The sequence below is a fragment of the Juglans microcarpa x Juglans regia genome, chromosome 3D, assembly GCF_004785595.1.
Source record: "Juglans microcarpa x Juglans regia isolate MS1-56 chromosome 3D, Jm3101_v1.0, whole genome shotgun sequence".
NCBI classification, from domain to species: Eukaryota; Viridiplantae; Streptophyta; class Magnoliopsida; order Fagales; family Juglandaceae; genus Juglans; species Juglans microcarpa x Juglans regia.
Window position 1 is genome coordinate 1,147,059 of NC_054598.1, and position 27,215 is coordinate 1,174,273.

Here is a 27,215-nt window from a genome sequence, read left to right on the forward strand (position 1 = left end):
AGTAAATTAAAACGCTAGCTATTACTCATAAAAAAATTAGAAGGCTATTAATTTGAGAGGCTTCTAGATTTCAATAGCGAATTAACTAGTACTGATTGATTTCAAGTACTTCCAAAGACTTGAGCGAAACTAAGCTGATGCAAACCCAAACTGATATGGGATATCCAGGTCTAAGTTATATGTTGATTGCATTGAACTATATTAAGAATGTGAATCTGCACAAATATGACAAGAAAAATTTAATTTTCTTAGACTTGGATATCTCATATATATAAGTTTGGACTTGCATCAGTGGCACATCAGTGTACGATATCCAAGTCCAGATTCTACTTTGATTGTGTTGAACTTTTTGTGAAAAACAATGCAAGAAAGTAAAACAAAAAACAATCACATGACATAAAGATTTACAAGATTTGGCAACGTGCCTACATCCCACGATACTGCAAAATATTGATTGTCTTAGAGAATCACAAATTACACTTTGGGACAAAATACACTATTCTAGACAATCATATTGTTTATAACAAACATATATATTCAATTGTACAGCAAAAACCATAATTTCATAATTATTGGGTTATTTGCTCAACCGAAGTGTTTATCGAGTCTCAAGCGAACTATCTGTTTGACATTTGCTCGAGTGACATGTCAAACGAACTCCTTATCTGACCTTCACTCAAGTAATCTGTCGCATGAACGTCGAGCGAACTCTCTATCTGGTATTTATTGTATCGAACTATTTTAAAAATGTGAATATGCACAAATATATATATAAATCAAGAAAGGCTTAATTTTCTTAGACCTGAATCCCCATACCGGTATGAATTTGCGTGGCACATGTAGTGTACAGTGTACGTACCTACTCACGAGGTCCAATAGTATTTATACGTACCAAGTGGATTTTGCCCGATCATTATTTTTGACTTGAGCTAGCGATTGCATTTTGTGGTATGGCTTTATTTTCTTTCATTTTGAAATTTATGTATTTATTGTTTGAAGTGTTGATTTGGACTTGAGAATGATAGATGATGATACTAAAAAAATAAAAATTTAAATTAAAAATAATAATTACCAAGAGGATCTCAATTATACTAAAATATTTTATTACTATTCGTTATTATTTACTATTATTTAATATTATATTATTATTTTTTTATTATTTTTTAACTGTTATTCACAAAAATTCTCAATACCTATAAGTTATGATCTCACTATCGTGATCAATTACCGAAATGTAATTAACTTACGTAATGATTGAGAATGTTAGGAACATGATCTCAGTTAGGTGGGCTCGACATTTAAGCTGCGTGGGAAGATGTGCATACTAACTCCCATCGATCCCATTATCATCTTTGATTTGCTCTCTCCGACCGACCATTCAAGTTAATATTTAGCTAGCTAGCTACCTAACGGTCACACATATTTCTTTCTAACAAATCAAAAATTGAGCATTAATTCTATGCGGTATATATCAGTAGTCTTCCTCCTCCTTGTCTCCACTAGCCATTAATCCCACACAATTAGGCAAGTCCGTATACCGATCACGCTCAATTTTAGCCACTTTAGCTCTCTATCTCTTCCTTCTAACCTAGCCAGCCAGCTTAACCTGTATAGAAACAATGGGATCTGAAGCTCTGGTCCATGTTCTTCTGATATCTTTCCCAGGACAAGGCCATGTTAACCCTCTACTCAGGCTTGGCAAGAGCCTTGCTTCAAAGGGTTTGCTTGTAACCTTCTCCACCCCGGAAAGTATTGGCAAACAGATGCGAAAAGCCAGCAATATCACTGACGAGCCTGCCCCAGTTGGTGAGGGATTCATCCGCTTCGAGTTCTTCGAAGATGGATGGGACGAGGACGAGCCAAGGCGCCAAGACTTGGACCAGTACTTACCCCAACTGGAGCTCGTTGGCAAGGAGATCTTCCCCGAGATGATAAGGAGAAACGCAGAACAGGGACGCCCCATCTCTTGCCTAATCAATAACCCTTTTATTCCTTGGGTTTCGGATGTGGCTGAGAGCGTTGGTCTCCCTTCAGCCATGCTTTGGGTACAATCTTGTGCGTGCTTCGCCGCGTACTACCACTACTACCACGGCTTAGTCCCTTTCCCTTCCGAAACCGAACCCTTTATTGATATTCAATTGCCTTGCATGCCACTTCTGAAGTATGACGAAGTTCCAAGCTTCTTGTACCCTACCACTCCGTACCCGTTCTTGAGGAGGGCCATCCTGGGCCAGTACAGAAACTTGGACAAACCCTTCTGCATATTGATGGATACGTTCCAGGAACTGGAGCACGATATCATTGAGTACATGTCCAAATTCTGCCCTATCAAAACGGTCGGGCCTCTCTTCAAGAACCCCACGGCTCAGAACGCAAACGTCCGCGGAGACTTCATGAAGGCCGATGACTGCATAGAGTGGCTGGACTCAAAGCCACCCCAATCAGTTGTGTACATCTCCTTCGGCAGCGTCGTCTACTTGACTCAAGCCCAGGTGGACGAGATAGCTCACGGGATATTGAACTCTGGGGTCTCGTTCTTATGGGTCATGAAACCGCCACACAAAGACGCTGGCTACGAACTGCTCGTTCTTCCAGAAGGATTCTTGGAGAAAGCTGGGGACAGAGGCAGGGTGGTCCAATGGAGCCCACAAGAGCAAGTGTTGGCCCACCCCTCCGTTGCATGCTTCGTCACACACTGCGGATGGAACTCGACCATGGAGTCGCTCACCTCAGGCATGCCGGTGGTGGCTTTCCCGCAATGGGGTGACCAAGTCACGGACGCAGTGTACTTGGTGGATGTGTTCAAGACCGGGGTGAGAATGTGCCGAGGTGAGGCCGAGAACAAGGTGATTACTAGGGATGAGGTGCAGAGGTGCTTGCTGGAGGCCACGGTGGGGACCAAGGCAGAGGAGTTGAAGCAGAACGCATTGAAGTGGAAGGCCGTGGCGGATGCTGCGGTGGCGGAGGGTGGTTCCTCCGACCGGAATATTCAAGCCTTCGTGGACGAGGTGAGAAAGAGAAGCATGGCTCTCACCAGTAGGTCAACTACTAACGAGGTTGAAGATTTCCCCAATAAGTCGGCCACCAATGGGCTTGCAGATTTAGTCGAGTTAAAGGATAATAATGGGAACGTCAACTTGGTTGTATCCTAATTAGTAATTAATCCTCGGACGATTCCTAGTTAACGAAGAAAAACAAGGTATGAACTACTACGGGTGGGCACGTGTTAGGTAATGATTGGGAGGTGGAAGTGATTAGTTCAATGTGGAATAACTGGGATACCCTCTATGGTGAGGTATTCGTTTTTTTTTTTTTTTTTTCAATCTTTTTTAATATATATATATATATATAGTAATTATAAACAGTTGTCTTTCGTCTGGCGCTTTGCTTGTTTTAGTTTTTGTTAATTTTATTGAGTTATTTAATATTAACTTAGATCTGGGCATTTTAATAGTGAAAGTATTTTATTTTATCTCAATTCATTTTATCATTATAATTTTTTTAAATTTTCATACAAGATATAATAAACAATTCAATTTTTTAAAATTTTAAAATAATAATAATATTAAAAATTAATATTCTAATAATATTTCATTCAACTTTTAACTTTATTTTTTATCTAAAATCATCTCATATCATCTTAATATTCAAATCAAGCCTACGCTCTTGAATCCTAATTAGCGTTTGTAAAATTATCTTGTGTTAGAAATGATTTGCTTGTATATCTTATCCTTTTATATGGGTTTGGAAATTGGACGGTCTTGAGTTTAGGAATGGACATTGAAGAAGTTGCTTTAGGAAAAAAATAATTGCTCTAGGAATTTAGAAAATATTGCTAAACATTAAAGCCTTGTTGCAAGATCGATAATCCTGATAACATTTTGCTTAATAAATAGAAGCCCAAATTGCAATCAACCGTTTGGGAAGGGCCTGATTAAGATTGAGGACAGCCGAAATGAGGAGGGAGGAGCTATGGGTCCTATGGGTGCCAAATCGAGTTTTCGGGTCTTAGCAGTGTCGTGTCAAGTTATGAATATCTAACTATATAGGTTAATTCGAATCCAATCTGTTAAGTTAAACGTGTTAAACTTTCAAACTTTAATCCAACCCATTTAGATAACAGATAGTCTCGTATCATCCATTTTAATCCGTTTAATAATTAATTAAAAATATGTTAATACGATAAGACTTATTTAAACTTGTTTATTTCATCTAATTGTGTTAAACTAAAACGCATAATTTATTTGATATGATTAACATAATTTCACATAAAAAGTTAAAATCTATATTTATTAATAACAACAATATCTTAAAAATATATATACCAATATTTTTCAAGTTTTAATATATAATAAAATCAATATTACAAGCCATATAATAACATATATGAGTATAGGTTTAAAATTACAATCTCAATAATAAAAATAATAAAAATATAAGTATATTGAAAAATATCAATATTATAACTTAATAATAATAAAATTTTAATTTTGAAATGAATTATAAATTAGGTAAAATAGATTAATTTCATATTAAGTAAATTGACCTGTTATTGTTATATTGATCTGTTTATAAATCATGTTTTGACGGATTAATTTATTTTAACCTAAATTCATTAATATTAAATTCAAATCTATTAATTTTATATTATATTTATATTGAATTCACGAATCGTATTATATATTTACACCCTATCGCGGAAGCATGACCTCAAAATATGCAAAGAAAAAGATTCCATAGAGCCATTTCTAATTACTTTCTAACATAAATATGTAAAAATAGGAAAATAAATAAAATTTAAACACCTTAAAATTAAAATATCATTTATGGTCAAATCTTCCCTTCTGACAGTGACCACTGTCCCGGTAAACTTGAAAAAAACCAGACATCTGCCTCATACCGCTATTCTCAGACGCTATGCAACAAGAATTTACAAGCTAAGCTAAAAACAAAAAACCGCAAGCAGTAAATAAATAATGAAAATGATAGGTACCTTCGTCATTTGTATCCATCATACTTTTTTTTTTTTTTTTTTTTTTTCAGAATTTACGTTTGTTTATCTTTTAGTATTGTGTTTTTTTAAATACCTAAAACATGCTTTAGAAAAAAAAAAAATTGATACTGTGGTACCAAATTCGGTACTTTTTATGGGTGGCTCTAATATTGCCACCCAATAAATAAAGAAGTGTCGCCAATATTATTGTGAAGTAGCACTCCACAAGTCGCTAAAATAAACTCCATACATAATAATCAGGAGTTGCATGGTGATGGAGAACAAATACCTAATTGATATTGTCAAAAAACATCATGAGGTATACGATTATTTGTAAACAAAGAGAGGCGATCTGGATGCGTGAGTAAGTGAAATTTGAAAGTAGGAGTATTCAACCGGATTCGGATTTGAATATTCGGCTATAACCAGATTCGGATCCAGATGCTAAAATCCCGGCGGATATCCAGATTCAATCCGGATAAAAAGAGGCAATTTGGATGTGTGAGTGATTGAAACTTGAAAGTATGGGTGTTTAATCGGATCCGGATGCTAAAGTCCAGACGGTTATTTGCCCGGATTAATCTGAATTTTATCCAGGTGGATAACTGGATTGTAACCAAATATCCAAATTTAATATAGATCTGGGTTATAATCAGATCTAATACGGATTATAACCGGATTAATCCGGTTTTATTTTTATTTTTATTTTTAAGAAGACTTTAAAACTTAAAAAAATATTTTTATAGCACTTGTTTCTTCTAAAAAAATTCTGATATGCTTAAATTGTCCACATTTAAAAAAAAATGATTTAAACACTTTTTAAAAGATTTTTATATAAAAATAAATAAATTAAAGTACAAAATAAATAAAAATGTAAAATAAATAATATTGTTGTTGCATCACAATGCAAAGCATAGATTTACAAAAAAATAAAATAAATAATAATACATCACAGCTGTTTAACTAAAACATAAATTTACAAAGAACAAAAGAAATAATAATACACCACAACTAATTAAACTAAAACATAAATACTAATTAAATTAAATCATAAATTCACAAAAAAATAAAATAAATAATAATACATCACAACTAATTAACTAAAACGTAAATTTACAAAGAATAAAAGAAATAATAATACGTCACAACTAATTAAACTAAAACATTAATTTACAAAGATCAAAATGCATTTAGTCTTCACATCTTGAATCTAGAATTGGAGAGAAATATTGATTTCTTTCACTTTGATCTGGTGATGCCATTTTGAAAATTTTTTTACTGGACTAAGTCTCCATAAGCTACCAATAACATCAATTACAACATATAAATGAAAACTATAATGATTAAAAAAAAATAAGTCAAAAAGTATAAGAGAATAAAACTTGAAACAAAACCTCATAAAGATACTACAATAATTACTGTCTTACAGCTTTAAATCGAAAAGTATAAGACTCTATATGACCAAGAAAAAATCTCATCTTTCTTCGAGGTGCACTCTCATATTAATGGAAAAGCGAAAACAACTCTGAAATAAGAAAAGCAATCACTCACATGGGTATATATCCATGTCAACCCACCAGGGTAGGGATAGAGACTACGTGTAAGTCAATGACAAGAGAGATGGTCATTTAAGCTAAGGCACACAACTAGCTAGCCTCATATCGATATATTAGAACAAACAAATCCATATGAATCTCTCAACCATCCCTTTATTTATTTACTTATTCAAAGACAATGACTGGATATATTAGAACAAACAAATCCAGATGCACACCCTACTTGACAGGTTCCCATTTAAAAAAGAAAAAAAAATACTAATATCATAAAATTATTATGAGTAGTGATACACATATTTATAAATTTTCTTACAATTTTATAATAAAACTCATTTTATCAATTTAATTTTAAAATTTTTAATTTTTAATTTTTAACATATCAATAACTAATATATGTATAATTAAACTTCTATAATTTTTTTTAAAAATAGATATCTCAATTGCTTTTGTTATTATCTAGTACATTTGGTTGGGTTCGACACATCATCGTTCCTATCTGAACCAATGACGTAAGAAAGTTACAAACATTGACTTCGTTAAAAAAGCATGTGCTCCCGCATTCGGTGTTTGCACCTAACAGTTATAACTGAATTGATGACTTTAATCTTTAACCAACAATCGGTCAACTGAGTTTGCGCGAACAAAAAACTGAGAATCCTTTGAATTTTCAACGCTATTTAATTAATTTGTACCATAAATTATCAAAACTTTCAAATTTGAATACCAACTATTAAAATTATGTGACAATCTACACCATCGATTGTATAATATATTTTACAGTTAAGAATAATTAAATATATGACGTGCAGCACGTACAAACTTGGCTGTTACATCTTAATCAAGATTGCAAATTCCTAGATTTTGGCATGCTGCTTTTATTTAAATAACTTTTTATTTAATAATCATCTTAACAAACTTGGCTGTTACATCTTAAATAATTATTTTATTTAATAATTATCTTAACAAACTTGGCTGTTACATCTTAAATAATTATTTTATTTAAATTTTTTAAGTTGAGAAGGCAAGAAGTGCGGAGGTCAGCGGGGCAGCTGTTTGTCCTCCATGGAATGAACGGATGGAATGAACGGGTCTTGGTTTTAAAAGATAGGTAAATTTGAGCCTTTGTTTACGCCGTGGCAGGATTCTTACGAGGTGCACGAGTGAAAAAATCACTTTAATTTGACGTTTGGATATAAGAAATGTCTCGTCTCGTCATTATTATTTTATTAAATTTTTATATAAAATATATAAAATAATTTAATTTTTTTAAATCTCAAAATATTAATAAAAAAAAATAATAATATTCTAACTACAAGCACATCGCCAATTACGAAAATAGTGGACATATTTAGCTGCAATAATTAAGGCCATGTTTGAAACTTCGTCTAATTTTAAATTGAATATAACATCTAAATATTTAACTCTCAAATCACTAAACTAATTTTAACTCAAAATCTCTTTACACGTAAGACCCACGATTTTTTTTAACCCAACGCCTCTTTACACATGAGACTCATAAGATTTTTCAACTTCTCATAAATATATATAAACTCTTTTTTTTAAAAAAAAAAAAAAAAAGACAATACCTAAATTTTATTAATAGCCATCACTTGTAACAGATGAAAATTATGGTTACAACAGAAAGGACCAAAACCGAGGCCTAAAAAATTCTTAGATACCCAGCCACAATACAATTTGCCAGAAAGATTGCAAGAAATAAAACCAAAGCGACAACCTGCAAGAAAAAATAACAGCACATGCATATAATAAAATAAGGATTTAACCAACTGCAAATTAAAACATACCTCAGGAAATCCTCAAACAAGGAAGATCAATTATGTCTGTGCGAAAAGGACCTTTTAATTTACTGATCAACGGGGCCCGATCACCCAACCAATCAGTAGTTAAACCCTCCGCACCCTGTTTAGCAAGAAAATCCACAACTGCATTTCCCTCACAAAAAATATAACTCACTCTATACTCCAATTGATCCAGACAACTTTTCAGCTCATCTCAATAATCCTCGAGATACCAAATATTACACTCACCCTTTCTAATCCAATTAACAAGGATTTGAGAACTAGTTTCAATATCCACATGATAAAAGCCAAGTTGATGGCACCTTCTAACTCCTTCCAACAAACCTAAAAATATATATAAACTCATCTTAACATCCAAATACATATAAGTTCATCTTAGATAGACTGATAAAACTAACTCTACAATCTCAACACACAACTATTCAATGTACATAAAGAACCCAATTCATCTCAACACCCATACGGGGCCTAAGCCTGGTCCATTTGGAGACAACCTTACAGAATATCTACTTGTCTTTTGATAAAGTTTCAATTTCCTTCACGTGGCTTCTTTGCAACGCAGGCTCCAACAAGTTCTTCAAGCAAGTCTGTCACGACTGTCCAAAACGACTCCCTCCATCTTCCTTTGCTGCAAAAATAGTTCATGTAAGGCATACGTTAGATTAAGAGACAGTCATCACAGTGACATTTGTCCAAATATAGAAGAATTGGGGACGGAGACATATGAAAACTCACATGAACGTTCCAACAAATGGTTTAGAAAATTTAAAGCATCTTTCCTCTTCCATCTTCCTTCTTGCCAAAGAGAAATATTAGGTTAATATTAATTAAAAAAACTAGACAATCATCCTAGGACCAAACGGCATCTTCTTCCACCATAAATATGGGATAGAGCCTGAAAATGCAGAAAAGATACCTAATAATCTTGGCTCATACATTGTTAGAAAGAGAAGGGAGATATAATGACCTTTATAATACATGAACATAAAAAGTCTGATACATCCGTACATCACCCCCTCCCCCAGAAGAAAAAAAAGACTTCCAAGTTCCACACGACCTATAAGACATGGTAAGCAGTCCCTTCAGAAACTACTAGACTTTCCCCGTGACCTAAAAAACTTAATAATATGGTCATAAAGATCTTTCTTTGCATCTACACTCAAAATGAAATCTACATGACCATAGTTCTCAAGATAAAGCAACTCTGGTTTCAACCGCAATTCCTTGAGAGTATGCTGCACATCCATCACATCAGCTAAATCATCGTTGCCCCCGTAAGCCATCCATAGTGATAGTGAGTCGGGTATGTGGCCAAGATCAAATACAGGAGGTTTCGACTGACCATATAGCTTCAGGTTTTTGAAAAATCCATAGTCATACTTGGAAAAGGTACCCTTGCGAATCACTACAAAACACAATGGACACTATTGTAAACAAAACCACTAAAAGATGCAAGCCTGAGCCCTCTGACCCTTGTTTCCCACTCAAAAGAAAAAGAAAATGTCAGAGCATACTTTGGAAAAGATGACGCAAGTTCTTTGAAGATGATGGGTGAGGTTCATATTCAAGATAGAAATCCACTCGTGAGTTATTGAAGCAACAATTCTCCCCTGAAACATTAATGAACCAACTTCATATGAAAAAAAGAAAGAGTATGCCTTAATATCAAAGACTTATAATATAGATTAAAGATGCTATTAGGTTGAAAATGCACTGCTGATTGACTTGCATCACAGAACCCAGCGACACAGAAATTCTCTATGTAATAGAATGATGGAAACTAAGCTCCACATGCTGCAATGTTGCATGAACAACAAACTGGATAAAAAAATAAAAAAATAAAAAATCCATCAACCTTCTAAATACATATTGCATGCACAAAGATTCTTTTTTTAGGATAATATTGGAAACAAATCCAATGATGGGGTAGGGCCAATTGCTTGGAGAATTAGAGTACGTGTCTACAAACCAGAATGACAAGGGTTCAAATCCATCCTTTCCTTGCCTGAAACTGGCCAAAAAGAGATGGGCCTTTCCCTCTTGGGGCAGGAAAATCATGATCAGGATAACAGGCCCAAAGCTACAGAACTTGGGTGTGGGTCTTTGTTAAAATATAATGACCCTACTTTTTATGTTAATTTATCGTTAAGACAATGGTGGATAAATGATATATTTAACATCTCATGTCCACAAGACTCAGCATATTTTCTTTTTCTTTAATGAGCTGTAATTCTTCCTCAGCAAGGCTTGGGCAGAATTAGCATAGCAAGTACAAGTATTAGTAGAATGGCAAAAATGTGTCCGTGTCCATGTCCACAGAGAGAGAGAGAGAGAGAGAGAGAGAGAGAGAGTAGAAGAAGAACCTGTTATAGAAGTAAGCAAGTCATTGCAGTCAACATGGCCATCACATACAGAATCCAAGAGGTTGACCCCCCAATCACTGAAGATTATGTATGACACAAAAGTTTTTAGTTGTACCAAGTTCAAGCAAAAGAAGAGAGAAAAATAGTCGTAGTTTATAACCTTCTAAGGTTCAGTTGATGAATGCCCATGGCAAGAATCATCTGTCAGAAAAAAGTATCTATGATTAATTTTACCACCAGAAACCATTTCAAAAATGTCATTCAATAATAGCAGATAAGGAATACCTGATCAAGATGCATGTTAACCATTCTAAGTACAAATGGAGCGGTGATATGTTCCAAGTATGATATTGGACATAAAAGAGCAGCAGCCTCAACCATTTCCTCTATATTTGGTTGAGTGAAAGCAGCCAAAGACATGATTGTCCCCTGAGAAGAATGGAAATAAATTAAGCTCATACGAAAAAAAGACCTCTAAAAACAGAGAATAAGATTTGTAAGACCTGTGAATGTCCAACAACAAAAATTTTGGTGTTTGTTATAGAATTTATGTAGGATATCATGTCCGTAAGATCATACATAGCCAATTCCTGCCAACTCCAATCCCAAAAATCCTGCAGAAAACATGAACTTAGTATGGTCACTTTATTGAAGCAGAGTATGTTCTAGAAACCGTGACTATAACAATTTCTCATTAGACTGCCATGCAATATATATACAGTCTTAATATAAAAGCCAATCCCCAAACTTTTCGCACCCAAATTACAGGTGCTTCGCTGGAAAAACTTGATAACAAAAGAGAAGCGAGTGACATAAGCTAAGTAACCTTATCTTTATCTGACAAGGATATATGCCCATGACTCCAACGTGTTCCGCGCACATTTCCAACCCAAACATCAAAATCATGATCTGCAAGGATGAAGCCCAATGATTGCTTTGGAGAATCCAGAAACCATGAATCACCTGCCTGTTTGTATTTGAAATTTTGGAGGAAAAAAGATAGGTTAAATCCAGAAACAAGTTTAACTTAATTGTTGCAAGTATATAAACCCAACGTTGCAAAGTTCAGAAAGAAACAGTTTTAAAGCAACTTTTAGGTGCATATCCAAAAATTACTGGCATACAACTGTTGAATCACCAAATGCAACAGTTGTGTCACAGTGTAGAGTTTCATCCAAATGCAATGTCTTAATTCGTGATTGTAACAAGTGGTAGATATATGGAAGTTATGCCGGTAAAAGACATTTGAATCTTATAACACAGACAGTTGGAGAATTGCTTTAAGATAAGCAGCATAGGCCTTAAATTATAGTGGTTGGGAACATTCTTTATTCACAGACAAAACCCTTTCAAGTAATATCAAAGAATCAGGACAAGCAGGTTCTTCAAACAGCTGTTTGACCACAGAAAATCACATACAACATGTTTGTTCTACCTAAGCAAGCTATATTAACATTGGCAGTGCAAGTAAAAATTCTAAATGGAATCAGGCACTCTCCCGTACAATTTGCATACCAATATGTATTCTAACTTCATTTTATATTAAAATGCATGACCATCTTTTTTTTTTTTTATCGGTAAAAATAATTTTATTGATCAAAAGAGTAAACAAGAGCCCAAAAACGCACGGCCATCTCAAAGAGTTAAAGAGTTTTTGTTTTCTTTCCAAAATGTTGGGCCAGTGTAGGGAAATATCTGTAGCAAGAGATAATAAGGAAGCTCACCAAGAAGAGACCATGCTGAAGGAGGACCGGAGGACCCCGCTGTTCTTTTATATCCCCAGTACGAGAGGACACGCGCTGAAGAGCCAATAAGTAACCATCCTTTGTTTGAACCTGATAACATAAGGAAAAACTTCCAAATTAAGTGTAAGCAAACAATGATTTGAATTACAAAACAAAAATGAATCTCTAGAAAACTGGTAAAAATTCCTAGCAACTATTCCATAATTTCGCCACAAATTTCAACGAAAACTTTCGAATTGTTCACTGATTCTAAAACAGAATGGAGGTAGATGGCAAGGCTCCTTGCTGCTTGAAAATTTGAGGAAAATAAGGTGGCAATCAGCAAGCAACAATTATCTAGATAAAACAACTTCCCTGCTCAGCTTTTGGGAAATTTCCAAATTCAGTTTGACTAGGCAAGACGCAGTTTACTCGATTCCCAATTTTCCAAAGAATAATATTAATAGTTCTAACGTTCCATTTTCTTTTACTTTCCTGCAATTTCTACCCAACCTAACTAGCCATGACGAAAACAAAGAATCCCACTTTCCAATTAAATCACTAAGAGAGGAATAAGCGAGAGAGAGAGAGAGAGAGAGAGAGAGAGCCTTGTGTTCGGAGCAATGATATCCCGCGGGCTGAATGAGCTGGGCGCACAAAGTGACATCAGGAGGTCGGGGTCGGGGGCGGTGATTGGAATTTCCGGTGAGGGTGACGGCGAATTGTACGCGGATTTGGGAGGCGAAAAGACAGAGGACCAAGATCAACACCGCCACCAATGAATTCTCCATTGACACAGATTGGAGTTGGCGGGAACGGAAGCGAAGGGAAGGGAGGGGACTGCCCCCAACCAACCAGAGGAGACGTGTGGAAGCTTCTCTTTCACGCCGTTACCGGTTAACTTTCGTAGAGTACAGTACACTCCCACGTCCCACGCGCTGTTTTTAAATTATCCTCGACCACATGGCACAGACAGCCGACAGATAATTTATAAAACAGACGACGATCTCCATTAAAATCGGAAATATTCTGGGATATCTGGAAATAGAGCTGCTAATCTTATCGCACAATTTTTTATTTTATTTTTTCTCGTATATTATTTAAATATAAATTTTTAATTTTTAATTTTTTTATCAAGTCATTATAATTTTTTACAAACTTTCAAATAAAAAAATCAAATTTTTTCAAATCACAAAATAAAAATTATATTTTAATAATATTTTAACTTTATAATATTTTTATTCAATTTTTTTTCTCAATTTCTAAAATGGAATGACACATTTTAATTCAACTATTTTATTATTATTCACAGAATTATTATTTCATTTCATTCTCCAAATACTCTATTATTCAATTTTTAGGACTAGTTTGGACAATAAGGTATTTTCGTATATTCTATATATTTTCTTTCCAAATATTACTTAAATAAAAGACACTTCTCAATTTTAAATTTTAAATTTTTTTCATTTAATCATCACCTAATCATTATTCAAATACAAAATTTAATAATTTTTTTTCCAAACTTCTTAACAAAAAAAATAATACAAAATTTTCAAATTTTAAAACCCAAATCACAGTAAAAACTATATTTAAATAATTTTTTAACTTTATAGTATTTTTATTCAATTTGTTTTATATCATTTTTCAAAATCTAATAAAACGTTGCGTTTTTACAATTGTTTGCTAATTTGACCAAAGGTTTTTCCTAATTTGACCAAAAGGTTTTCGGACGAGACTTATAGCAATTAGGGCTGTAAGTTTATTGGTCTGGATCAACTGGACCAAATGGTTTAGTCTGGACCAGATAAAACTGATAAGCATATTGATTAGTTTCAGTCCATATAACCTCAGAATTTCGATTTTCGGTTTGGTCTCGATGTATGATGTTTTTGGACCAGACTGACCGAAGCATATATATTGTTTTTTAAAATATTATATATATATATATATATTATTTTATGTAATAGTTGTATAAAATAATTATATAATTTCCATTTAACCTATAGATTATATGTATTTGAAGTTTGGATGATATTGCATTTTTTAATTTAATTTTCTCTATTTGTTGTTTTTAACTTTATTATGATGATTGCTAATTCTCATGGATGAATAAGGATAATTTTGATTTTTTTTTCAACTTTTTTTAGGCTATTTTTTAGTACAAAATGTGCAAATAAAATTAAATAGTTGATACTAAAAAATGTAAAAATGGTTGATACTTTTTTTGTAAAGTTGGATCGAAAATATATATTAAAAGTAATTTTAGACACCTATTTTATATTGATCCGGACCGAATAGACTGATCAGATTCGTTAGCTCAATCCAAACAACAAGTTAATTGGAGTTTTTAGTGTGATCCAAAATTCTTTTTATGAAATGATTGGACCGCACCAATTAGATCGATGATGGTAACAAATGTATAAATGGTTACCTAGTATGATATTATAATCTCAACATTGACAAAGTAATAAGGAGGAATTCTACTTATCAATCACTATTCACTTTTACATCCTACATTTATAACTTTTTTATGGAGGTGTAGAGTAGTGAATAGTAGCTAATAAGAATAATTTTTCAGTAATAAGATATGGTTTCCTTTTCAGTGCAATGACAGAGTTATGTGAGAATCATGGATAAAGGTGATGCATGCGAACTCCTAAACTAAGGGTGTAATTCGGTCCGGTCCGATTTAGACTGAACATCCATGGGGACTGGTAGTTATCAGTCTAGTCCAATTTGGTCGGTTCATTCGGTGTGGCTTAATTATTTTATTATTTTTTAAAATAAATTAATAAAAAATTACTAAATTAAAACTAAGTGAATTATTAATGTGAATTATGTAACTAACTCTTTAAAAAAATATTTTACTATAATTATATTTATGATGTTGATAGTTACTACTTATTAACTTAGACTTTACTGATTAGCATGCATAATTATTAATAATGTCATATATTTTATATATGATTAATGAATATCAAATAATTTTATTTTACATAGATTATTCATACTTTCTTACAACTTAGATATTTTAAAAAAATTACCTAATTATTTTAATTAAGTGTAAATAATAGAATATGTGTGAATGTATAATGTATTAATTATTTACATATAATAACATAAATTATTACATGATTGAAAATTTATTATTAATTGATAGCATATATTATTTTATATTTTATATGATCAATGATAATAATTTAGATGAAAATTATATTATTAATTTATATAATTATTATATAAAAATAATATATTAAATTATTAAAAATATTTTAAAAATATATATATAAGATTTCGGTTTGATTCGATCAAGCTCGATCTAAAATTTGTAGCTCTCAAGATCAGACCGAATCTCATCTATCCATATATTTTGAGATCTAGACTGACTGATCCAAAATTCAATCTGATCAGATCCGGATCAAGTTATCTAACTCCTATCATCATGAATCGTGCCTGTTTCAGATGGCTTGCTCGATAAGTGAGAATGGAATCTTTGATCGACCGCTTCCATTTAACCCATGCCTTCCTCGTCTGTTGATTTTTTATTTTATTTTATTTTCCATCGATATGGTATTTCTCTATCTTAAATAGCTATCTATTTAAATAGGAATAATTCTATTTGTTATATTAATAGAATATGCTATATCAATAAGATTTATTTATTTAAAATATGTTATATCAACACGTGAGAATAACAAAGTTGACGGTGAGATCGCTACCACAAGACGACAGTCACTGAATTAGCCGACTGTTCTAAATATTTTAGGGTCTTGCATTATTAGTAAATACGATTTTAATAGTGAGATATGAGGAGGTGATTTATAAATAATAATAAAATTATTAATTAAAATTAAATAAAATTAGATGAAGCGAGATATGTATCCAAACAGGTACTAAAACAGAAGAAATGTTGCAAGTATTGCAAGGAATCCGAGGTTTAGAAATGGAGAACAGGGTTCATTTCGAAGAGTCCTATAAACGACCAAGTTCAATGAATCCTTTTTCTGTTTTTACTTTTGTCTCAAAGACAAAAGTCGTACTCTCCACGCTTATCATTATTTCCTTTCACCAGTCCAATTAGCCAGGAATCACTCCTCTTCCTAAAAGCTCACAGGTCCCAGGGTTTCGTCCACCATCTATCCCAATGGCTTTCTCGGAGTTCAAGCCGCTGGACGAGAAGTCCCTGATCGAATACATAAAGTCCGTACCCTCCCTCTCCTCTAAGATCGGAAGTAACCTCGACGACGTCACAGTTAAAGAGGTCGGAGATGGTAACCTCAATTTTGTGTACATCGTCCTCGGTCCCGCCGGTTCTCTTGTCATCAAACAGGTTTTCATTTTTCCGGAATTTGATCTTTTTTGTCCCTTATGTATAGGAGAACATTTCATTTGTCATGCTGTGTATATATAATCGGTATTAATTTCGGTAGATTGTTTGGGCCCTTTGGATTCAATAACAAGTACTAGTTTGCTAATACATGTGCGCGCTTTGACAAATGATTTTAGTTTTCGACGAACTGGTGCCTTTAGTGTTACAGACTCCATAATTATTAAAAGACTTACCTGCTATGTTTTTGTTGTTTTCTTGTAGTCAACGTGTATAATTAGACCCCTCCATGTGCGATGATCAAATTCTTGGTTGCATGATTATGCAGGCTCTTCCATATATACGTTGTATAGGGGAATCTTGGCCTATGACGAAGGAACGGGCATATTTTGAGGCACTAGCTCTGAGAGAGCATGGTCAATTTAGTCCAGAGCATGTGCCTGAAGTTTATCATTTTGATCGTACTATGTCTTTGATTGGCATGCGCTACTTTGAGCCTCCACATATAATCCTGAGAAAAGGATTGATTGCTGGGATTGAGTACCCCTTTCTGGCAGAACACATGTCAGAATACATGGCAAGGACTCTTTATTTCACATCCCTTCTTTATCGTACCACTACGGATCACAAACATGCTGGTATGTTCTGATTGTCTATTGCATTTGAGGTTTCACTTACTTTTTCTACTACGGATTCATATTTTCATTTGAGGTGTTATCCTGACAATGCATAGTTAAGAACTTATATTGGATTTGGAAGGTTTTATATTAGTCTTTCTTCAAATTTTTGTGTATTTGTTTGCCAATACGACAATATCTTTCAAGGATATATTTATTTGTGTGACTAATTTTGGTTTACACATTGCAAAGTAACTTTCATGTGAAGGTTTAACTTGATGTTTTCCAAGGTGCTGATGATTTTTTTTGTTAATTATGAGGGCTTTGAAGTGTACCAATAGGTTGATTTAAGATTGATAAGGTTGAGAATAGTCTTGCTACCTCTGACCCATTTTTTATCGCATGCCAGGTGGGCAACATTAGGTTGTCTAGAGGTTAGTTTGAACTTTAGTCTGTAAAAGTTGATTAAAGTGGATAGCCTTGTTTTATTTTACCCTGCCCGTTCTGTGAATTCTTTTCCCACTCCCACTGTCTTTAGAGCATGATTTATGTTATGATTAGGTGAGTTTTATTGGTGCTGTACTTATAATGTTGATTCGTATGTATATGATCCGTCTCGTAGTCTTACTCATGCTATTACTTGCTTATATGCAGTTGCTAAATTTTGCGGGAATGTGGAGATGTGCAGGCTCACCGAGCAGGTGGTTTTTTCTGACCCGTACAAGGTTTCTGAATATAACCGTTGGACTTCCCCTTATCTTGATGGTGATGCTGAGGCTGTTCGGGAGGATAATATTTTGAAAATTGAAGTTGCTGAGTTGAAATCCAAGTAGTACCTCCTTTCATTTACTTTCTTTTCAGAACATGTGGCATCTCTGTTGTTTCTAGTATTTTATGATAGCAAAGAGTTGCTTTCCCTGTAGGTTCTGTGAAAGAGCCCAGGCACTTGTACACGGAGATCTCCACACTGGTTCTATCATGGTTACTCATGAGTCGACTCAAGTTATAGATCCTGAATTTGCATTTTATGGGCCTATGGGTTTTGACATTGGAGCATTTCTGGGAAACTTGATTTTGGCTTTCTTTGCACAAGATGGACATGCTGATCAAGTGAATGACAGAAAAGTATGTCTCCATTTAGTAATTTCCTCTCTGTCTTTTCTCTATGTTTCTTGTTTTACTTCTTAATGCATTTAGTTGTAATATATTTGATGGTTTAGAGGCTAATTTTTAGTAAAGTAATTTACAGGTTTTAGTAAAGTAATTTACGTGGCATAGTCTTTATGTCCTGATTGTTTACATCACTACAGTGTTTGTCTTGATATATTTTCAGGCCATTCTAGATTTAGGTGATGTTTTTATTCTCTTTCCGTTTTCTTCAGAATATGATCATTTACTTGTTTTATATAAATATATTTGGGGCTTTGCCTCTTTTTATGAATAAAACTTCTTGATTACCTATTAAAAAAATATTTACACATAAATAGATGCCTTTTTCTTGTTTTCATTGTATTTTGATTCATTTGAGTTGTAGAGTTCAGATGTTTTTGTTTTTGGATCCACTTGTGTTTTCAAGTACATATCTATTGCTCCTGGACTTTTGTCTTTAGAAAAGTATTTTTATCTCGTGGTTGCATTAAATGTGCAAACCTTTTAGTTATGTTACTGATGTATTATTGTTGTTGTTGCTGTTGTCGTTGTAATTGTTATTTTTATCAATGAAACTATTGGTTGCAGTTTCCTTGCTTGAAACTATTCTTCATTTGTTTTTAAATGTTCATATCTTAATTACCTTGTTCTGCAGACATATAAGGAGTGGATTTTGAGGACAATTGAAGAGGTTTGGAATCTATTCCACAAGAAATTCATTGCACTTTGGGATGAGCACAAGGATGGTTCTGGTGAGGCATATCTTCCTGCAATATATAACAATCCAGAGCTTCAGCAGCTTGCACAAAAGAAATTTATGGAGGATTTGTTCCATGACACCCTTGGATTTGGTGCTGCCAAAATGATAAGGTAACAAAACCGATTACAGATTCTAGATAGAATGATGGTCGATCAACAAGGAAAAAAAAAGCAATTATACTGCACAGTTGGGGTTCATATGTTGCTCTTGTGGGATAATTCCCCTAATGTTGATCCTTTTATGATCTCTAATGAGATTCTTATTCTAATATCTGTTGGGCATCTTTCTGATTGACAGGAGAATTGTTGGTGTAGCACATGTTGAGGATTTTGAATCAATCACTGATGCTAGGAAACGAGCGAATTGTGAACACCGGGCTCTTGAAGTAGCGAAGTTGCTTCTCATGGAACGGAGGAACTTCCAGGCCATTACTGAAGTTGTTTCGGCCATTAAAAAACTCTAGTCTGACAAAGTTTTGGGTGAATGATAGTTTGCTTGAGTATCCGTCAAGAGACTTTCCAGATGTTTGTATTAAATGAACTGTTGCCATGTCTATTGTAATGTCAACCTCAACAAAGAGTAATATAATCTATTGTAGTCCAAGAAAACTACTGAGTCTGCCACTGGTCGATTAAAGATACTTAAAGATTTTCTTTGCTTTTGTTTAAATCTTTTTATTTCCTTTAATTAACAAATGAAACAAAAACCGAGTTGTATATGTACTAGCAAATCTGTTTACAGAGTGCTGCTGTATGGTGCAAGAGAAAACATTAAAAAAAAAGAGAGTAAAACTCTGCTAATCCTTTATCTGGAAAATTGATTTATCATATGAACGGAGATAGTGGAGGATAAAGCTTATTAATTTATCGCTTCGGTCTTATTTTTCGGTTTTAAAGTATATATACTAATTTATTTATAGACTTAAAGTAATATAATAGTAAGTTTACTAATGTATTATGTACTTATAAAAAAGAATATATTTAGAATTTATTAGGCCATAAAAATTTGGTAATAATATTTGAGTGATTTTCTTTCTTTTTTGGTAAATAAATTTTAGTGATCTTATTTACAATTTTGTTATATAAATTTAAATCTTTTGATATTTAGGATTTTTTTTCAATTGATGTGATTTATCAATTTGAGTTTAAAGTTTTACAATTTGAGTTTATTTTTAAATTAATTTAAATTATTATATATATTATATATAAAAATTATATATAATATAAAAAATATTATACATAACCGGTCTAGTCCGGATCTAAAAAGCCTAGAACCGGAACTGAACAGATCCAAAATTGAACTAATTTCACCGGTCCGGTCCGTTTTCCTTTTTTTTTTACACCCTTAATCTTAATTACTAGATCGCTTGAGCCACAATAATGCATGCATCAGTAAAATTAAGTAATCACCCAAGCACATTTATTAATTTAAACTGTTTATTATTCATCTCATATAGTGCGTACAAATTAATAAAACAGGATAGAACAATTTTTATTTAAATTAATGATATATAAGCTCTTAACCAGAAATCTTTAATTTCCGTATTTGGCTTTATAGTCACTCCAGAGTTGATCAATAGATTTGCCGAGTAGATCAACAAAATAATTAGCACTATAGGCACTAATCATTTTCTTATTCAACTCGGCCACGAATCCATTTCTAAGATCATTGCAATAGTCCAAAAATCGAGCTGTAACATCATAGCCTTGGTCCCACTTATCGCCTTGCCCAGGCTGAACCCAGTGGCCCGGTACGTACCCAGACCTCAACCTCACAAAATCAGCAATTCCTTCGATCAATCCTCCGGGAGTTTCTCCGTTACCGTTCCACTGCCATATGTGTGTCATTTCATGGTAAAGCACTCCAGTGATTTCTCTTTTTAGATCCCCCGTATAGCCACTGATGTATCTGGCGCTTACGTGTATCTCATTGTTGCTAGCATATGCAACACCATCCATGTCGTCGATGAACAAACTCACTTTCTGCACGTTCTTTTTGTCCGCATCATTAGTTTGCTGAAAGATCTTCCATATAAAGTCCGTAGTAGAAGCCAATGTTTGCAAGCTGTATTCAGATCCAATATCGTTGTCGAAGCGAACTCCGCCGGGAGTGTTGCTGGCAGTGTTAGTGACGGTGTAGTCGACCGCATCGATGCCTTGAATGGCTGCTAAAATCAGAAGGAAACTGGAGAGGAAAGGAATGTGGCGAGCGGCCATGGTTTGCTGTGAAGCTTGTGCCTTTCTTCTCTTTTCTTTATTCTAGTTGGTTTTGCACAACAAATGCATTGGTGCTCTGTGATTTATATAGGGAATGCATGGGACTTTTAATTAACCAGCTTACAATGTGGTCCTCGGATGACTTCTTGCGAATTATGAGCATGACAATATTGACACCGACAACCAGTTTATTCCAAAAAAAAGGAACATTGACTTTGATGATGTTCTAGTCAATTAAGCACGATAATTTCTTTTGTTGGCAATATAATTTAAAGTTTTAAGTTAGGCGTTTTGCTTTTGGCTCATTAATTTGTACCGTGGCATTAATCGACCAATATTACTGTTAAGAATATAATCGAACCATATTAAATTATTATTTATCTTAAAATTTGATCGAATAGAAAAAGATAAATTTAATTATTTATATTATATTTTTAAAAATTACATCCTCTCAGAGAAACAACAAGGCGAGTCATTTTTTGTACCTGCACAGGGAAGGTGTGGCCGTGTCTGGTAGGTCTAGGTTTTGTCTTACCCAGGAATGAAATAAGGAAAAGCCAAGCGAAACAGTCCTAAAACCAAACCAGGGTTTTTTTTTTTAAAATATTGTAGGGCAGTTGTTCGGAATAGCATTGAATTGTTTACTCACAAGATCGCGACGATAGCTGTCAAACCCATCAGATAATGCTGCTCATAATTTTAATTTTTATCATTTTTTTATTATTTCATGATATATAATATTAAATAATTAGATATTATTTATTATATTTTATTTATAAATCTATCATCTAATACAACATCATAAGATAATAAAAGGGCTATGAAAAAAAATTATAAATAGATTTTTTGTTAGATAATACCCATCAATCTAATAGCAAACGATCATCTATCATCCAATTATTATACGGCCTGTAATCTCTCTAAATGCGTACAACCCTGCGAAGTGTGAGAATAAGCAGCCACTTGGAGTGCTTTAATTAGTTTTATTCAAACAATTATTTTGGTGGTGTAAAAGGAATAGAAATAAAAACACTTGATTTGATTTGATCCGACTGTCCGTTTTAGAGAATGGATGAGATCCCATTTTAATGTTTTCTGTTATTTAAAAAAACTCCAAAAAGAAAAATCGAGTACTTGTCATAATTCTTTATGATCATTTCATTATTTTGAAAATCATCCAGCCTGCAAATTACGAGCTGATCTTATATCAGTCAAACGTGCATCCATGCATATACACGAATCCAGTGACTAGAAAACCGGCCGGCCACAAACCATAAAACTAATTGTGAAATTATTGATCGACCCAAAGATCAGGACAAAGACTCTACAGTCTGGTCCATATTATAGAATTACTATAATCTAGATTCTAGAGCCTCTGGCCTGTGTTTTGAGCGTAATTAACGATCGAGAGGACATTAATGCTGAAATTTTCTTATTGGGGGAAGGACTTTTTGATATGCTGAAAAAAGAGAGTAAACTTGTAACTTACGTGAACTAGTCTTTCGTACTAGAATTGCTCACCTCCTAGCCTTCCTTTGCTGATCATCATCCGTGACATGCTAGACCCGGAAGTTGGTGTCCATTTTTTCCTATACGTATGTATAACCCAAGTGAGATCAATGAAGATCAGTACAAACAAAATACTTTGCCGGCCTGCTCTTGTGTATGTTTATAATCTATAGATGCATCGCTTTGAATGATTAATTTTATTGTACCTCGATCGCTAGCTGAAATGATAATGATGCCGGACAGAATTGTACTTATTTTGCAAGCTAGTTTCAACAGATAATTCACAGGGAAGAAAGACAAGAAAAATGCCCAAAACTCAAAGAAAACGATTCTGATGTTCAATTCAAAATTTTCAAAATTCAAGAATCCTAAATCAACTCACAAGCCGGGCTGCAATAGCTGAAAATCAACCATATCAGAATTTTATCAAAAATAGAAAAATTCCAATAATCACACCAAAAATAAATATGTAATAAAAGAAGTAATAAAAGAAATATTTTTTTTATGAAATATTATCATAAAAAAAATAATTAAAAATAGGGATTCAGAAGGAAAACAATAGAATTTGGCCTCGAAAATGAAGCACACAAATGCTCACGACGTGCGCGCCGAAAAGATCTTTTCGAATTGGGGTTATATGTGCGATTTTTATACCTATACCCAAAGTTATGGCCAAAATACAGAAATGTACCCAAAACATCCCTAATCAAAGAAATATCACGATTTCCTGCCATGTTTGCGCTGACCTGCCGCCTCAAAGTATTTCAACGCAGTTAATGTGAAATTTGACAACTCAGGATCATCTGACTCGAATCATTCTACATCAAATGAACTCCTTATAAGTGTCATGAGGATCGGTACTTATCTACAAGTTCAAAAGTTTAAAACTCCACGATCAATAGATCTTTACAATAATTATATATATATTTGTTTGGCCAAATTATATATGATATAGTTTCCATTTGACGATACATAGGCGGCCTCTTACAAGATAAGATTGTGTTTGGGTTTTCCTAGTGGGGATTGAGCGAGCGTGCTAATCCGAAATGATGACTTGAATTTGGTGAATGCAATTATCTAATGTCTACTTTATTATAAGTTCATGATCAATTAGTCAGTTGATTTAGTTGCGGTTTAGATAGTGAGATACTATGAGATGATTTTAGATAAAAATTGAATAAAATATTATTATAATATTAATTTTTAATATTATTATTGTTTTAAAATTTGAAAAACTTGAATTATTTATTATATTTTATATAAAAATTTAAAAAAATTATAATAATAAAATAAAATAAGATGAAATACTTTTAATATCCAAACCGGCTGAGATCAGTAATGTTATGCCACTTTTGAACGTACGTAACAGCTTGTTAGTAATGGGGTTTTTTTGTGCTTCTTGGTTATCTCTGCCATGATTCCAAATTTGCATGGAACTGATCAGTGATTGATGGACTCCAATTGTCGAATGGACAAAGGCATTATTGCTTGCATTTCTGGGTCAAAGAAACGCGCGAAGTTGAACATTTCAGGGCAATAAATCTCGGTGTTTGTGAATATTATAGTACTGATTCATATAGACTTTCAGTAGAGGAGAAGTCTAAAAGATCAACAGATCAGATCAGATCAGATCCGATTGAAGGTTGGTTCGTGGAATTTGAAGTTTTGAAGTAAAACTTCGGTGCATTAATGAAGAAGGATGCCCACTGAAGGATTATCCATCAAGCTGCTGTTTCTTCTTGGCACGGAACGTTAATATCGGCAGGCATGAATGGACATCTTGATCAATTCTGTTTTTTTTTTTTTATGGAGTTCACAATAAACAATCCCATTAATACTTGGAAGGAATTAGTTGTTGGTCCGAGATTATTAATTTTCGTACAGCTTGAAATAATTGTAAGAAAACTGCCATACATTCTCAGACTTTGCCCAACCTGACTCATTTTCGAGTCTTGGCAGTACTATAGCGTGCGACTCCATCCATTATTGTGATCGATAAACAATTAAGCTCAGTTTTTATACTGTCGGCGCTGATATTTTGCTAGAAGATGTCCTTACAACCGGATGGGACGGGACCCGATTAAGCGAGCCTTGCCAGTAGTGCTTGCAGCTCGACTACGCATTCAACTGGCCTGATGGGGCCCTTGAAAGGAATGGCCGCTGGCTGCTATAGTGATAAAAAAAAAAAGGAACGAGACCGAGAAACTCGATCGTCTCGAACCATGTCTATGTCGTCCCATTTTGCAGTTTTGATAGCGAAATGATTGGTTTTGCATAATTTTTTTTTAATGTGACGGTAATTTTAAAAGCTGCATGCAAGCACATTTCAGGTTCAACTTGGATGAGTTGAAAAAACCCAGAAAGAAATGCAAAGAAGGCGGCATTATAATTAAACAATAAGCTCCTAAAACACTTTTATTTATCTTATATCACACTATATATGTTGATCATGAGGCAGTACACAACGTTTTATTCATGTTAAGAAGCTGATGTTGAAACATCGCCTTATTTTAATTTCTATACTTGGCTTTGTAGTCACTCCAGAGCATATCAACAGACTTGCCGAGCAGATTGGTGAAATAATTAGCACTATATCCAGTCCTCATTTTCTTATTCAAGTCAGCGACAAACCCATTTCTAAGATCGTTACAATAGTCCAAAAACCTAGCCGTAACATCGTAGCCTTGGTCCCATCTATCACCTTGTCCAGGCTGCACCCAGTGGCTTGGCACGTACCCTGCCTTCAACCTCACAAAATCAGCAATTCCTTCAATCAATCCTCCTGGAGCCTGCCCCTTACCATTCCATTGCCATATATGAGTCATTTCGTGGTAAAGCACTCCGGTGATTTCATTTTTCACATTGCCCGAAAAGTTGTTGATGTATCTCGCACTAACGTGGATCTCATTGTTGCTAGCATATGCGATTCCACCCATGTCGTCGATAAACAAGCTCACTTTTTGCACGTTCTTTCTGTCTGCAACTGCATTGGTTTGCTGGAAGACTCTCAATATGAAATTTGTAGCAGAAACCAACTTTTGCCTACTGTACGCAGAACCAATATTCTTATCGAAGCGAGGCCCGCCAGGATTGTTTATGGCAGTATTTGTGACAGTGTAGTGAACCGCATAGATGCCTTGAATGGTTGCTAGGATCACTAGGAAAGAGATGAGGAAAATGTGGGGAGCCATGGCTATCTTGTGCTTCGCTTTTCTTTAATTTTTTTTCGTTTGTTTTGTGCATGATAAACGTAGTGGTGCTCTGATTTATATAGGGGATTAGATTTTTCAGCAGGTTGCAAGGTGGTCCTCGAACTACTTGCAAATTAGTGGGGGCATTTGGCAAGCCATGGTGAATACAGATGCAATAATGTTATTTTTTAGCAAATGCAATATGCTGAACAATTAAATTTTTACGGTGAAAAATGGATAGTACTTTTAATAAAAATCAGTATTACAAATATCTGTACTACCAATTTGCAATTTTTTGCAAGTTTTAATAAAAATTAGTAGTATTATCCTTATCAGTACTACCTTCTATTTAACTATGGTACTATAAAGAATTTTTTTTTTTATCTATAATATTATGTATTTTTAAATTTTAAAGTGATTTATTAAATAAAATATATATATATATATATATATATATATATATTACACCACTATGATTTTTTTTATCTCCTTAAATCATTTCTTATTTTTTTAAAAAACAAGTCAAAAGATAATTCATAGACAATATTTAATCATTACCCTAAAAAGTAATCTTTAATCAGTTGATTTATCCGGATTATACTTTCAAAAGTATCCTTGTTTAGCAGTGCTACATAAATTGAGTATTTACAAAAATAAATTTATAAACTAATGTAATTTTATGTGATTTATTAAATTTATTTTATAATAAAAATAATTTTATAATTTAACGTACTGTATTAAATCACATCAGTTTATAAATTTATTTTTATATAAATCTATAGTATTTTCCTAACCCTTTACGTGTTTCTACCAAACTTTTCTACCTATCAAAGAAGAGACCAAAAAAACCAAAAGACCGACCCACCATCCTTCCCCTGCCAAATTAAAACCATCGACGCCATAGATTGTCCATTACATATGTAAATCGGTCGATGCACAGATTGCGTAATTCACACGGTGATATATCATTCATATTTATCAGTATTCTAA

General features: G+C 33.6%; 5 protein-coding genes across 7 annotated transcripts; 2 read left to right on the forward strand and 3 right to left on the reverse strand.

Moving 5' to 3' along the window:
- Window positions 1-1,458: 1,458 nt before the first annotated feature.
- LOC121254930 (gallate 1-beta-glucosyltransferase-like) lies at window positions 1,459-3,395 on the forward strand. The gene has a single exon (XM_041155172.1). It carries the CDS (start codon window positions 1,620-1,622, stop codon window positions 3,150-3,152), a length of 1,533 nt encoding a protein of 510 aa, XP_041011106.1. The 5' UTR covers window positions 1,459-1,619; the 3' UTR covers window positions 3,153-3,395.
- Window positions 3,396-8,841: 5,446 nt separating this feature from the next.
- On the reverse strand, window positions 8,842-13,505 carry LOC121254931 (triacylglycerol lipase 1). Of its 3 annotated transcripts, none has more exons than XR_005938749.1 (11): window positions 13,065-13,505; window positions 12,457-12,567; window positions 11,559-11,699; window positions 11,236-11,346; window positions 11,018-11,161; window positions 10,893-10,933; window positions 10,733-10,809; window positions 9,884-9,979; window positions 9,337-9,774; window positions 9,105-9,161; window positions 8,842-8,997 (listed from the first exon to the last, which is right to left on the reverse strand). XR_005938749.1 is itself a non-coding variant. In XM_041155173.1 (9 exons), exons 1-9 carry the CDS (start codon window positions 13,245-13,247, stop codon window positions 9,452-9,454), a joined length of 1,227 nt encoding a protein of 408 aa, XP_041011107.1. In that variant the 5' UTR covers window positions 13,248-13,505; the 3' UTR covers window positions 9,324-9,451. The 3 variants fall into 3 exon arrangements, 1 of the variants encoding a protein (XP_041011107.1); XR_005938750.1 differs by having other exon boundaries at window positions 9,105-9,164; XM_041155173.1 differs by lacking the exons at window positions 8,842-8,997; window positions 9,105-9,161 and having other exon boundaries at window positions 9,324-9,774.
- A 2,935-nt stretch (window positions 13,506-16,440) lies between these two features.
- Window positions 16,441-19,888, forward strand: LOC121254932 (methylthioribose kinase-like). Its single transcript, XM_041155174.1, has 6 exons — window positions 16,441-16,786; window positions 17,112-17,421; window positions 18,055-18,229; window positions 18,324-18,525; window positions 19,205-19,419; window positions 19,607-19,888. The coding sequence occupies exons 1-6, from the start codon at window positions 16,601-16,603 to the stop codon at window positions 19,770-19,772; spliced, it is 1,254 nt and encodes a 417-aa protein (XP_041011108.1). The 5' UTR covers window positions 16,441-16,600; the 3' UTR covers window positions 19,773-19,888.
- Window positions 19,889-20,726: 838 nt separating this feature from the next.
- On the reverse strand, window positions 20,727-21,540 carry LOC121254935. Its single transcript, XM_041155176.1, has one exon. The coding sequence runs from the start codon at window positions 21,523-21,525 to the stop codon at window positions 20,842-20,844; it is 684 nt and encodes a 227-aa protein (XP_041011110.1). The 5' UTR covers window positions 21,526-21,540; the 3' UTR covers window positions 20,727-20,841.
- A 3,883-nt stretch (window positions 21,541-25,423) lies between these two features.
- LOC121254936 lies at window positions 25,424-26,267 on the reverse strand. The gene has a single exon (XM_041155177.1). The coding sequence runs from the start codon at window positions 26,223-26,225 to the stop codon at window positions 25,545-25,547; it is 681 nt and encodes a 226-aa protein (XP_041011111.1). The 5' UTR covers window positions 26,226-26,267; the 3' UTR covers window positions 25,424-25,544.
- Between the last annotated feature and the right edge of the window lie 948 nt (window positions 26,268-27,215).

Coding starts and splice junctions, on each gene's coding strand:
- LOC121254930 (XM_041155172.1), top strand. CDS start 1,620: ATGGGATCTGAAGCTCTGGTCCATGTTCTTCTGATATCTTTCCCAGGA.
- LOC121254931 (XM_041155173.1), bottom strand. CDS start 13,247: ATGGAGAATTCATTGGTGGCGGTGTTGATCTTGGTCCTCTGTCTTTTC. Junction 12,568..13,064: donor ATCATTGCTCCGAACACAAG/GCTCTCTCTCTC, acceptor TTATGTTATCAG/GTTCAAACAAAGGATGGTTA. Junction 11,162..11,235: donor TTGTTGTTGGACATTCACAG/GTCTTACAAATC, acceptor CATTCTTCTCAG/GGGACAATCATGTCTTTGGC.
- LOC121254932 (XM_041155174.1), top strand. CDS start 16,601: ATGGCTTTCTCGGAGTTCAAGCCGCTGGACGAGAAGTCCCTGATCGAA. Junction 18,230..18,323: donor GTTGCTGAGTTGAAATCCAA/GTAGTACCTCCT, acceptor CTTTCCCTGTAG/GTTCTGTGAAAGAGCCCAGG. Junction 19,420..19,606: donor GGTGCTGCCAAAATGATAAG/GTAACAAAACCG, acceptor TCTGATTGACAG/GAGAATTGTTGGTGTAGCAC.
- LOC121254935 (XM_041155176.1), bottom strand. CDS start 21,525: ATGGCCGCTCGCCACATTCCTTTCCTCTCCAGTTTCCTTCTGATTTTA.
- LOC121254936 (XM_041155177.1), bottom strand. CDS start 26,225: ATGGCTCCCCACATTTTCCTCATCTCTTTCCTAGTGATCCTAGCAACC.